Here is a 12,045-nt window from a genome sequence, read left to right as displayed (position 1 = left end):
GTTAGTTTTTAAAATTCAATTAAACCGTGCGTAAACCAAAACCATAATAGGTGAAATATTGAAAATTATAAATTCTAATGGATTTAAGTTTTGTACTAAGTATTCCATTGTAATCATTTTTTGCGACCCGGGTTTCGCCTTTCGGCATCTTCATGCACTATGCACACTCACCAATGCTAAATGCACACTGACAATGAATACAGAATATTCATTATCAGTGTGCATTTACCAAATACATAAAGTTCGGCAAATGTATGTGGTGAATGACTGAGAAGAATGGAAGGAGCTAGGGGAGACATTAATTTGTCAGTTGCTCGACCCTGGCTGACGATGATGATGATGATGATTATTCATTATAGACACTGATGTTTTGATTTTTTTGTTTTCCAGGTATGACCCCATTACTAGCGGCTTCGGTGACAGGCCACCATCACATAGTGGAGCACCTCATCGGGCTGGGCGGAGAGGTGAAGATATCTCGCCAGCAGAGGGTAGACGCTTTAGAATTACTCGGTGCAACTTATGTGGACAAGAAAAGAGATATGGTCGGTGCTGTGCAATTGTGGAAACGAGCCATGGACGACAGGTAATGACACGTTTCGATTAATTGACACTGTTAGAAACAACATTTTTTAATATAGATAGTTGTAACAGTGCAAATGTGTTATAGCAGCGCCCGGCAACCTATGCCACGCGTGCCACTAGGTGGCAAGCGAAAGGATTTTTGGTGGCACACCTCGAAAATGACGGTTTATTAAAATTTTCTGTACTTAAAAAACTGTACCGTAATGTGATGATACACTTTTGAACATTGAGTATGTTGATTTAGAGTTAATCGAATTAAACAATTCTGAAATTTGGAAATTAAACTTCAAAACTGCCAGAGATGAAATTATGAAAAACGAAAACAATTTTTCTGACATAACCCAAACGTGGAATGAACTCCCAGACAGATTTCATTGTATTAAAAAAGTCGCATTCGCTATTTTAAGAGTTTTCGGTACAAGTACTTTACTGTGAGCAAACATTCTCAGTTATGAAAATATATTATAAACCCGTATCGATATCGTTTAAGGCGAAGTCTTCACTGAGCCTTTTTTAAAGAGGCACCTAGCGGAAAAATACGAAGCTTGCAATTTGAGACATTTTTTGATAATTTACAATTTCAACTGTATTAATGAATAAATATATATTTGAAAACATTAAAAATAAAAATATTTTTTATTTTAAGTCAAAGACAAACTTACAATTGTAAAAAATGTAATAAAATGTGAATTTGTTCTATCGATCCGCACCCTATTATTACATATATTTTATGGTCATATTTATTATTAAAATTTAGTTTATTAAGTTTTCTAAGCATCACCTAAGCGATTTTTGACAAATTCATAGTTTTAATATTTTTTATATCTATTTTAAAAAACATCGATTTTTATAAAAAATATAAATGTGTATAACTTGAAATCCTTTTTATTAATATTAATATAAATATTTTATTTATATTTATAAAAATAATTGATTTGATATAAATAAAAAGGATTTCAAGTTATACACATTTATATTTTTTATAAAAATCGATGATTTTTAAAATAGATATAAAAAATATTAAAACTATGAATTTGTCAAAAATCGCTTAGGTGATGCTTAGAAAACTTAATAAACTAAATTTTAATAGTAAATATGACCATAAAATATATGTAATAATAGGGTGCGGACCGATAGAACAAATTCACATTTTATTACATTTTTTACAATTGTAAGTTTGTCTTTGACTTAAAATAAAAAAAAAAAATATTTTTAATGTTTTCATATACATATTTATTCATTAATATAGTTGAAATTGTAAATTATCAAAAAAATGTCTCAAATTGCAAGCTTCGTATTTTTCCGATAGGTGCCTCTTTAAAAAAGGCTCAGTGAAGACTTCGCCTTAACTGAAGAAAATTGGGAAATGTGCATAACATTATAAACTTCAAACTATGAACCAAATATTGAGGTGTTAGCTTCCAAAATTGAACCTCGAGGGAGTCACTAATGTTTAAATATTGTAAATTTATGATGTTTTTATGTAGCGTGTATTATTATAGTCAAATAAAATTGTCTTACAATAGAATTACTAGTTTTATTTCAGTAGCACGCTGAGTGTCCAGTACTTTGAATTACCTGTTTTGTGGCACGCCAATGCATTTGGGTTGCCGAGTTATAGCATTCATAGACGTGGCAACTTTAACAAGTGAGGCGGCATTGACACTAGAGAGTATTGTCAGAGTGTTTTAGTATTTTAGTTCTCTAAACTGTCAGCCATCACGCAGAAGTTGTCAAACTCTAGTGACTAGTTTTGCCAACTACACCATTTGGAAGCATTAATTTTTTATGTCATCAATTAATCGATCTCTACCAATATTGCAATAAATAATGATTTGTGTTATTCCTCATCTGAATTTGTTTTGTTTTACCAGATTTCCTGCAGAAGGCATATCATTACCGAAACCCTCCGGCGCCCCGCCCGTGGAAGCCTACGACTATGTGGAGGAGGTGACGGACCCTTCCCGGTTGGATGACCTGCTGGCGGACCCGGACGAAATGAGAATGCAAGCTCTAGTCATTAGGGAAAGAATCTTAGGTTAGTTTTGTATATATACAGTAGAGACCGATTTCTATAAGCTGGCGTACACGTCATCGTGGTTCTTTTATGAAGTAGTAGAACTAAATTCCTAAATTCCCCCCGCTTTAGCATCTTAACACTGCATTACGTCCGCTCCCCGCCAACTGCATCGTCAATGTGACGCGATGACGTGCCAGCTTATTGAAATCGGAGTCTAGTATATTTTTAGTAAGCTCAAATGAAATTCGTTGACTTTTTGTATGTGAGTTTCACAAAACACATGTAATTTAATGCAATTAAGCTCACATCATCGACACAATATTGTTTTTTTGAGAAACATGTGTGCTAGCAACAAAGTTGGAAGGCACTCAGCATGAATGTCACTGATTGTTGCAGTTCAAATACTCGCTGCTACGATTCTGTCAAAAGTACAAAATTCATCTATTCATAACGTGCCTGTCAATTTTACATTACACGGTATTTTGTATGATTATTCATCAGAAAAATATCTGCCAATATATTGCTTTTGGCTGCCTACATAAAATTGATGAGAGAGTATCTTTCCACGAGGAATTTTTATGCCTGAGGACGACAGCGTTGTAAATTGGCTAACAACTTAAATGTTACAAGTGTGAAGTTCTCTTCAAATGAATCATTTATGGCAAACAAAAAAAAATTTATCAGTAGATCAGATGTCCTTTTTTCTTCAATTTCAAACAACGATTCTAAACACTGTTTTAATTTTTTCTGAATTTTTATAGGTCCCGCCCACCCCGACACATCCTACTACGTACGTTACCGCGGCGCAGTGTACGCGGACGCGGGACGTTTTGGCCGGTGCCGATCCCTCTGGCACCGCGCCCTGGACATGCAGCGCGCCATGCTCGGCCCCCTCTCGCCCAACACGCAGTCCTCTCTCCACAGCTTCGCAGAATTATTCTCATTTATGGCACACGAGCGGATGAGGCCACCTTCCAGAGGTATTAATCACCCTTGTCATTGTTCCAATATTTCTACAACTTACAGCTCTTCAATACCTGCTGAAAGATCAGATACCCCCTAGCGATGCAAATGTACAATAGAAAAAATGTGATTTCTTGAATTTTAATTTTACGTCTACTAAATTCAAACTAATTTTGATTTCCTATTGTTATTTTCATGTTGAAATAAACATTCATTGGAATTTTTCATTCATATTTTTGGTACTTAATTTTACTTATAATTATATGCCACTGTGCTATGCGTACAGTGTAATGCGTACAGTGTAAAAAGTGTAACACTAATCTGACAGACATACTATTTTCAGTCCAAAAAATCATGGCAAATTTTAATAATATGTGTATCAGAGATCTAATTGATAAGAGAATCAAAAAACAAAATAGTTAAATGAATTGTTTAATTATAATATCTTAGTTATAAAAACGTCGGTTTTATTTCATCAATATTTCGATATAAACTTTTGTTTTTAGTTTGACATGGCCATTTAAAAGGCTCTGAACAAAAACCGATTAATAGGTTTAATCTTCTTTGAAATACTAGAGGAAACCCGGATGGGGTTGTGACATAAAGGAAGAAAAAAATATAGCATCTCTGCTCATAAGTGTTCGTTTAGTGGGTCCATAATAATCCATGTCTGATTTTTCTCTCACATTTTCAGGGCGAGTAGTGCCACCTGTGACCTTCAACGATCTAAATCCCGTCCTGGAGAAAGCAATAGACGAATTAGGAAGAGGTCTCCTCCTTCTCAGCGCCCGTCCCCCTTCGGAAAGAGACCAGACGTTGGGAGCCATACAGCGAGTCCTCTTAGTCTGCCTCCATCTATCCTGCCTTATGGCCAGGCTTTTAGAGGAACCGGAGAGACCCGAGGGGGTGGAAGAAGCCGTCCGACGTGCCATATATTCCCTTGTCAAAATGGAGATCAAGGTAAAAAAATTATTATCTGTGACAATTAGCATAATGGCGTTTTCTCAAAACTCCCTCTATAGAATACGGATAATATATATAGATTTTTAGATAAACCATGAAACTTGCATAATATGTCATGAATGGATGTTACTGTGTTATTATTACTAAAAGACTACAAGCCATCTTTGACTTATTTTTTAATTAAACCATTCAGATTATATTACAAAATGTAGCTCAATATTGCACGTGAAAAACTGGCTGTGTCAACTATTGTACATAGATAGGCAGAGAAATACACCGAACCACCATTATTTAAAGCAGCGTTTCTTAACCTTTCTGAACGGAGACCCAAATTAGAGAACATAATCATTTTTCGTTATTCGATTCAAAAAAATATTAATAAAATAACACACACCTACAAACAAAAATTTTAATTGATTTAATGAGACAAAATACAGTATTGGTAACAACATTAGATCTTATTAGTGTGAACCTTGGCTTTGGATAAGTTTTGAGAGTTCATCAAATCTGGGCCTTAGCCTTATATCTGTTTCCTGAAATCAGGCTGCATCTTGGGTCTTCTTCAGGCTGCAGTCTCGAAATTTGGACCACCGCGGTCAGGTGTCACGACAACTGAGTGTTCTTTGTGACTGACAGCAGCCCACCAAACATTGTTGCCAGACAGACAGAAAATATAGTACGACTTTTTACCCCTCAATTTGTTACTTGTTAAATAAAATAAGAATGTTGTTTTTTTGAGATTTGTTGGCGACCCACTAAATATGTCAATCGACCCACATTTGGGTATTTTGGGTAGATAAAGAATCATAGAATTACACTAGTCGTAAATGCGAAACATTAATTGCTTAATACTGGCTATAAATAATGCACCTAATATGGTTTTAATTTAATAATCTGTTTAAAAGTAAAATTGTTAATTGGCTCTACTATTCCATGTGGATCTGGACCGCCTTACGATTAAGTTTCTGAACAGATTTTTATTTTACGAGAAATGCATGTTGATCTTTTCTCAACCTGTTAGGTCCATAGTCTGGGTCCACCCTTTGAAAAACAATTTGTTTTTTTTTTGCCAGACCCGAGATTTAAAACCCGAACCCACGACATTAAAATCATTACACGTAACCGCTGGTAATCCTAAAAGGTAAAATTAATCATGTTAATACTGTTTCCATGTACAAAGAGGGTTTTATTCTTGAATATAGTTCATAAGTCATTTCTTTGTGTATGTCGCTGGTGATCCATACATGTATCATATGATATATGTGACTGGTGTTATTTTTAAAAAACCTCTTTTGAATTTTTTGTAATGTGTATGCGTGAGGTTTTTCAAAAAAAAAAAAAATTATAATAAAGAATGTAACATTCTTTAAACTTTATATGTATTTGGCACCAATATTTTTATTTGCAGGTGAAAAACGGTCGTAACGCACTCCATTTAGCTTGCATTGGCGAAGGAATAGAGGGCACGAGGGTGTCGGGAGGTCCGGGAGACCTGTCTGGCCTGGTTAAGCTCCTGTTGGAAGTAGGGGCTGATCCTAACGTGAGAGATGCCGACGGCAACACTTCACTCCATTTAGCTGCTAAGGTAATATGCCATTTCATGTTTTCAGCCTACAGCTACTAGCTTCTAAGCTATGAAATATTTTTATTCAATAACTAAAGTACAAAGATTCAGCATAGAGCCTAGTAGATCCTTACGTTTTTATAGTTACTCATCCCATTCTTCATGTCTTAACAAAAATGTGTATACAGGCGGTCCTCGACTTCGACGGTACAATTCGCTATATTGTACATTTCAATTAGATTTTTGTCGATAATGCAAAAACTGTACTCTTCCATGCAGTCACTAGCCTCTCTTCCGCTCCTTCTCTTGAAAACTTATAAAGAAAATAGCTGAGTGCTAATAAATATTTTTAAATATACTTTTTGAAGTTTTTTTTACATTGCTCTACTTTCGTACATTCAACATTTGTACACATTTTCAAGAACCAATTATGTACAAAATCCGAGTACCGCCTGTATTCCTAAATTTCAATTGTCTTCAAAATAATTAGATTTTTTATAGTTTTTTTTAGGCTTTTACGGTTGTTTTTTATCATAGTAGATTTTTGGGTTTCCACGGTGTGTCCTTCTTTCCTCGAAGTTTCGGGCTCGTTGCAGAGGCCATTATCAAGAGTGATATGGTATATTATTTAACCCCCATCATCACATTTTGTCACATAATCTTTTAACCCCCTGTCTATATTACGTCACATTTTTAACACCCTCCCCCCCAATTTTGAATGTTAGAAGAGAAAGATTTGGAAGTAATATAAAAAACGTGATCAATAGGTATCAGTTTGTTTTAATTATGCTCACAATATTTATGGACATATTTTCACCGAAGTTACAAACAGATGGAATAAATCACTTTAAGTATGAGAAGAATATTTTGATTGAAAGAAGTGGAATGATATGCACTAGTAAACTTGTGTCAAATTGAAATATTGCTCGAGTTAAGTAAGAGATTTTTCAGTTATAAGATATTGTATTGAATCAGTGTACCTTTGTCAAGTAAGTATGTATACAGAACTCATTTGTGCGTGTTAATTTATTTACAGAGCAAGCCGTGCCAAGCTGAAGTGGTGAGGGCCCTCCTAAGTAAGGACGCCCACATCGATATGGTGAATTACGACGGTGACACATTCGAAGACCTGCTCACGGAGAATGGCCAGAGCACGTGGGATATAGTCAATCCCCTCAAGTACACCACTCTCAAATGCATAGCCGCCCGAGCGGTGAAACGCTACCGACTCGAATACAGGAACATCATACCTAGAAATTTATATTACACCGTCATTACGCATTGAACAATTTCAACGCATCGATACTGAAAAGTATTTACGAGTCTACAAAGTTGTCCGAACGACGCACCTAGCCATTTTAATTTATTTCTTCTATTTTTTATTAATATTACAGTTAGGAATGTTCACAACACATTTTTATGATTGATTGAATTGGCTTATCGCTTCGAAACAGACTTATTTATTCATCTCATTCAGTGAATACTTTCTCTGGCGACATTAATTTGTTTACTCCTAAAACTGACGCGACATTAACTATAGTTGTTACCGTTAGTTAATATAAAAGACTGGTTTTAACCTCGGGTGAGATCAATTAGAGGTGTAATGTATTAAAGAAAGGATATATTAGGCCATAGAATTGTGAAATTTTAAAAATAACCGTGTGTATTATTAATAATGTGTAGATATTCATTCGCTATAAAATTTTATGTAATTCTCTCTTCGTGTAATGCATATTTTTTTTTATTGCTGGCCGTAAAAGAGACATAGCTGCAAAATATTAATTAAAATTTTTGATATAGGTATGTATGTTTATAGTATAAAAGAGCAATTTTGATATTATATTTTATTCAAATTTATATTATTAAAACAAAAGCTTTTTCGCACAGAAGTAAAATTTAATAAAATTAAAACACTCTTGTAATAATATCAAAAAGTATATGCCTATGAAGTAGAATAACAAATTAGCTATTTTTGAAAGTAATATTTAAAAAAATGTACATTGCAAAATATAGTGATACAGAAATATTTACATAATCCGATTTGCAATAAACCGTCTTATTGAAATATGTGTATGACATTTTGATAATGGCAATGTTAAATATTTGAAAGATAAACAGAAATTTTTATGTATATATCGGTTCATTGTTGTAAATAAAAATTCTACTTCCTATGTCTGAATTTGCATAATAAATAAGCATTGATTGTTTTCTTTGGTGATTAATAATGTCTGTGTGATTTGAAACCTTTCAGTACTTAAACAATTTCAATTTATGAGATTGATGTACTATGAACACTTCTCTGAAAATTTACAGTAGAGAACGTATTAATGTGGCTATAGATACTAACTTACTTTAAAGTACCTAATTAAAATCTGAATAATACAGATACATAATATTATGATTATATTATAAATGAAAGTATTTCTGGAGAATAATTCTATTGTATTAAATTCTTCGATAGATGTCTCTATTTCACAATTCATTATAATGTATTAATTTATTGTATGTAGAAATCTTTCAACAATAATTCTTTCTGTGTGATTAATTACGCACAAAATTATTTCTTTTATAATATTATATGTCTGAATGTTTGAGAGATTGTCACACGTAAGCCACGTAACTTCTAGAGCAGGGATGGCGAACCTATGGCACGCGTGCCACTGATGATTTTGCATGGCACGCGAATGTTTCATGCTGAGGAGAAAAAAAATCTACCTAAATACATATTACTTATATAATATTAAAAATGCGTATTTTCTTCTGTTTTTAATAATATTTTTACTAATAATATTTATCAATCAACGCACAAACAGAAATGACGAAATTCGTGCATAAATGACAGATCGCATTGTCTAAAAAATAACAGGCAGAGACACTGATTTTGTTCGATTTACTGATATTTTTTGCCAATATACTGAATTTATGTATTTTTTTTAAATCTACTGATATTTCTTCATTCCATAAAATTTATAAGTAAACTGATGATTATTTTTGAATTTTGACAATTTGTCTAAAAAAACGAGCCGATTGTGGCCCACCATGGAATTCTTCCTTAAAAAAAACAAGATGAGCCGACTGTGGCCCACCGCGGAATTTACTTATAATTTTTAACTTTTTTAATAGATTATTTTGATACTATTTTTTCATTTTTTCTTGCTCGAACTACTCAAAAAACTTTTCGGCACGTGAGACAATCAAAAAATAATATTTCGGAAATTTTGGCACGTGTTCGTAAAAAGGTTCGCCAACCCTGTTCTAAACTATTCTGAGACCATTTTATCAGCTTCTAAACTTAATATTTTATAATATTTTAGGAAATTATTATTTTCATGTTATTATAATGAAATTATATGGAATATCTTCAATGAATTGTGTTGATACATTTAATGATAATATTATGTATGTATATTTACAGAAATGTCTCGCGCTTGCTAAAATATTTTTAATATTACATAATGCATCCCTATATATTATTATCTATATTGTAAATGTACTTAAAACCGTTAAAACATCAGCAGTCCAATTATTCTGTTATAATAAAGTATTTTAACATATTTTTAGATTATTTTCATTGATATCTAAACTAAACATATTGAAATAGGATATATTTATTACGCTGAATGTTTAAAATTTTCTTAGCTCTTGTCCAATGGTGGTGTAGTATTAAATTAGAAAAATTCACTAAATTTACTAAACAATCACAAAAGTAGGTGCATAGGACGTCCGATAGTTACATTATTTACATGTTTCATTAGCCATTATCATAATAAAAAAGCTAAATCCTAAAGATTTCATGAGTTACTATTTTAGTGTTGCCGCAATACTTTTATAAAAGAATATTGCTATACCATCATAATTATGTGCTACTTTCCTAATTTTAAATGATTTAAAGTAAGATCTAGTAACTAGATGTATAAATATATGTGATATTCGAGGACTATGGTGGTTAATTTTAAAAGTAACATCACCAAATCTGTTGCAAGTCATGATGTGAGATGTTATCACTTGGCAAGTTTTAGTTACTGTTATACGAAAACAAATGTGATATGCATATCTCACTGTCAATAAATATTTTTAAATAAATATATTATAAACCAAATGTAATTTGACTTCATTTTTTTCTCTGTCAACCCATCCCTGCAGGTCTATTCTTAACGGTTACATATCACTTTAGCACGTTTCCGTTATTCTCAATGGTCCATCACGAAAGGCATTCCATAAACAAAAAATTTATCGGCGGCTATCTACAATTCATAATACGGCGAAAATTTGGGTTTGTAGACATGTCAGTAGGAAAAAGGAAAAAAGGAAAAAAAAAATTTTAAAATAAAAAGAACTTTTATCTAATGATTTTTGATGTGTATAAATGTTTTGAAAAAATATGTAATTTAAACTGATCGCTTAATTTTATGTTGTCTGAGTGAGTTTTTGAAGTTTCATTAAATTAGTGTGTCATTGTTATTATGTAATGTGTAGCTATTCATTAGTAGTAATATCGTATTATCTTCTTATTTCTTGTAAGTATACCTGACAAGTGTGTTCTTTTTATCAGATCTCTACAACCTACCTCTTTCCAAAAGTCACCCTTCGCCACTGCTAGTAGGGGTGTGCATGTGTCACTTTCTCCGTATGAAATGATAACTTCATGACAGTTGATGCAATGCTGCATTTACTCAATGTTACATGACCTATTTTTCTTTTATCATAATATTAAGAATTATTATAATCTATCAATCCTGAAGCGGGTCCCCAGGTCAAGATGCTTGGCAGGCCCTCTACCTATCACTAAGATTAAGGGCAGTGTGATGGTATAAAACAAAACCCCAGGGTTCCACAAGGTGAAATTAATGGCAGTCCGTGTATTTTTAAATAAATCCACTCGAATTATTCAGTCATCGTCATTCGGCATAAATGCAAAGCACTGATAGCGATTCTTTTTATGGTAACCAAGTAACATGCGACCCTTCCCATATTTGATAAAATATAGTCATTTTTATTAGTCAGAAAACACAATTGAAATAATTATAAAATAAAATTCTACATATTGTGAAATATCATTTAATTATAATTATTAATTATCATACCTATCACATCAAATTCCATCACACAACCAAATAGTTTAAAATGTTTAAGTAAAATAGCAAGCGACTTTTTTTTGCTATTGGAGCAGATTTGTGGTGTGACATGTTTATCTCACTTAACTGGTCGACCAACCACGTCCCCCCCAGAGTAGAGCCCTGTTAGCCCTCCCCCTTGGGACCATGATCCACACCACAAATAATTTCAAAATACATTCTTATCTTCGTTTGAGACATCTACTTATTATTTTGAGAGAATTATTTGATTTACCGGATCTAATGGTCAACAGAATTGATTTATAATTAATTTTATTACTAAAACTAGTATTTATTGGCACATCCACTACTCGAGCCAACCAACAACTCTTAAATTCTGATAAAAGGCAAAATTTTCATTCCATTTTTCCAAATTTGTTCCATAAATAGTTTTAAAAGTATGGTATCGTTTTAAAAAAATATAGTTGTCGGATAGGTAGTACCTACTTAAGGGCGGACGTGCTCAGCGTGGGTCAAAATGGAACTTTTTTTCTATTTTCAAAGCGTGATCCTGGACATACCTTAAACGTTGTAGATAATCTATTTATATAATTTTGAAGCCTTATTATCCGTTATATTTATTTTAAACATTTGATGACTGCATAAAGTATTTTTATTACATAAAATAGTATTCTTTAAAACCTCTCGCTCTAATGTCTTAGAATATAGTCATATTTCAGTACATAACTGTGCAGTGGTGTTAAGATTTTTTACATTTATTAATTTTTAAACGCATTTATAAAACCATCAGTATAATTTATATCGACATTATTATAGTGAAATATTTACGATAAAAAATTATATTGATAATATCTGTGATCCCAAATTTGACAAGA

At 32.6% G+C, this 12,045-nt stretch overlaps 1 protein-coding gene across 4 annotated transcripts in view; it reads left to right on the top strand.

Annotated features, from left to right (window-relative positions):
* LOC147072876 (protein fem-1 homolog CG6966) overlaps window positions 1-7,525 on the top strand; it is a 195,521-nt gene extending 187,996 nt beyond the window's left edge. For all 4 annotated transcript variants that reach the window (XM_085946192.1, XM_085946193.1, XM_085946191.1 and 1 more), the window contains exons 5-10: window positions 391-586; window positions 2,460-2,623; window positions 3,367-3,585; window positions 4,263-4,528; window positions 5,940-6,116; window positions 7,132-7,525. In XM_085946192.1, the coding sequence (XP_085802318.1) occupies window positions 391-586; window positions 2,460-2,623; window positions 3,367-3,585; window positions 4,263-4,528; window positions 5,940-6,116; window positions 7,132-7,380 (1,271 nt within the window). In that variant the 3' untranslated portion in view covers window positions 7,381-7,525. The remainder of the gene's footprint in view (window positions 1-390; window positions 587-2,459; window positions 2,624-3,366; window positions 3,586-4,262; window positions 4,529-5,939; window positions 6,117-7,131) is intronic.
* Window positions 7,526-12,045: the final 4,520 nt, after the last annotated feature.

The sequence above is a fragment of the Rhyacophila brunnea genome, unplaced genomic scaffold (assembly GCF_057557595.1).
Source record: "Rhyacophila brunnea isolate RB1 unplaced genomic scaffold, BYU_Rbru_1.0 scaffold_19, whole genome shotgun sequence".
Classification (NCBI taxonomy): Eukaryota; Metazoa; Arthropoda; class Insecta; order Trichoptera; family Rhyacophilidae; genus Rhyacophila; species Rhyacophila brunnea.
Note: the sequence above shows the minus strand (reverse complement) of the source record. Positions and strands in the feature narration are given on the sequence as shown.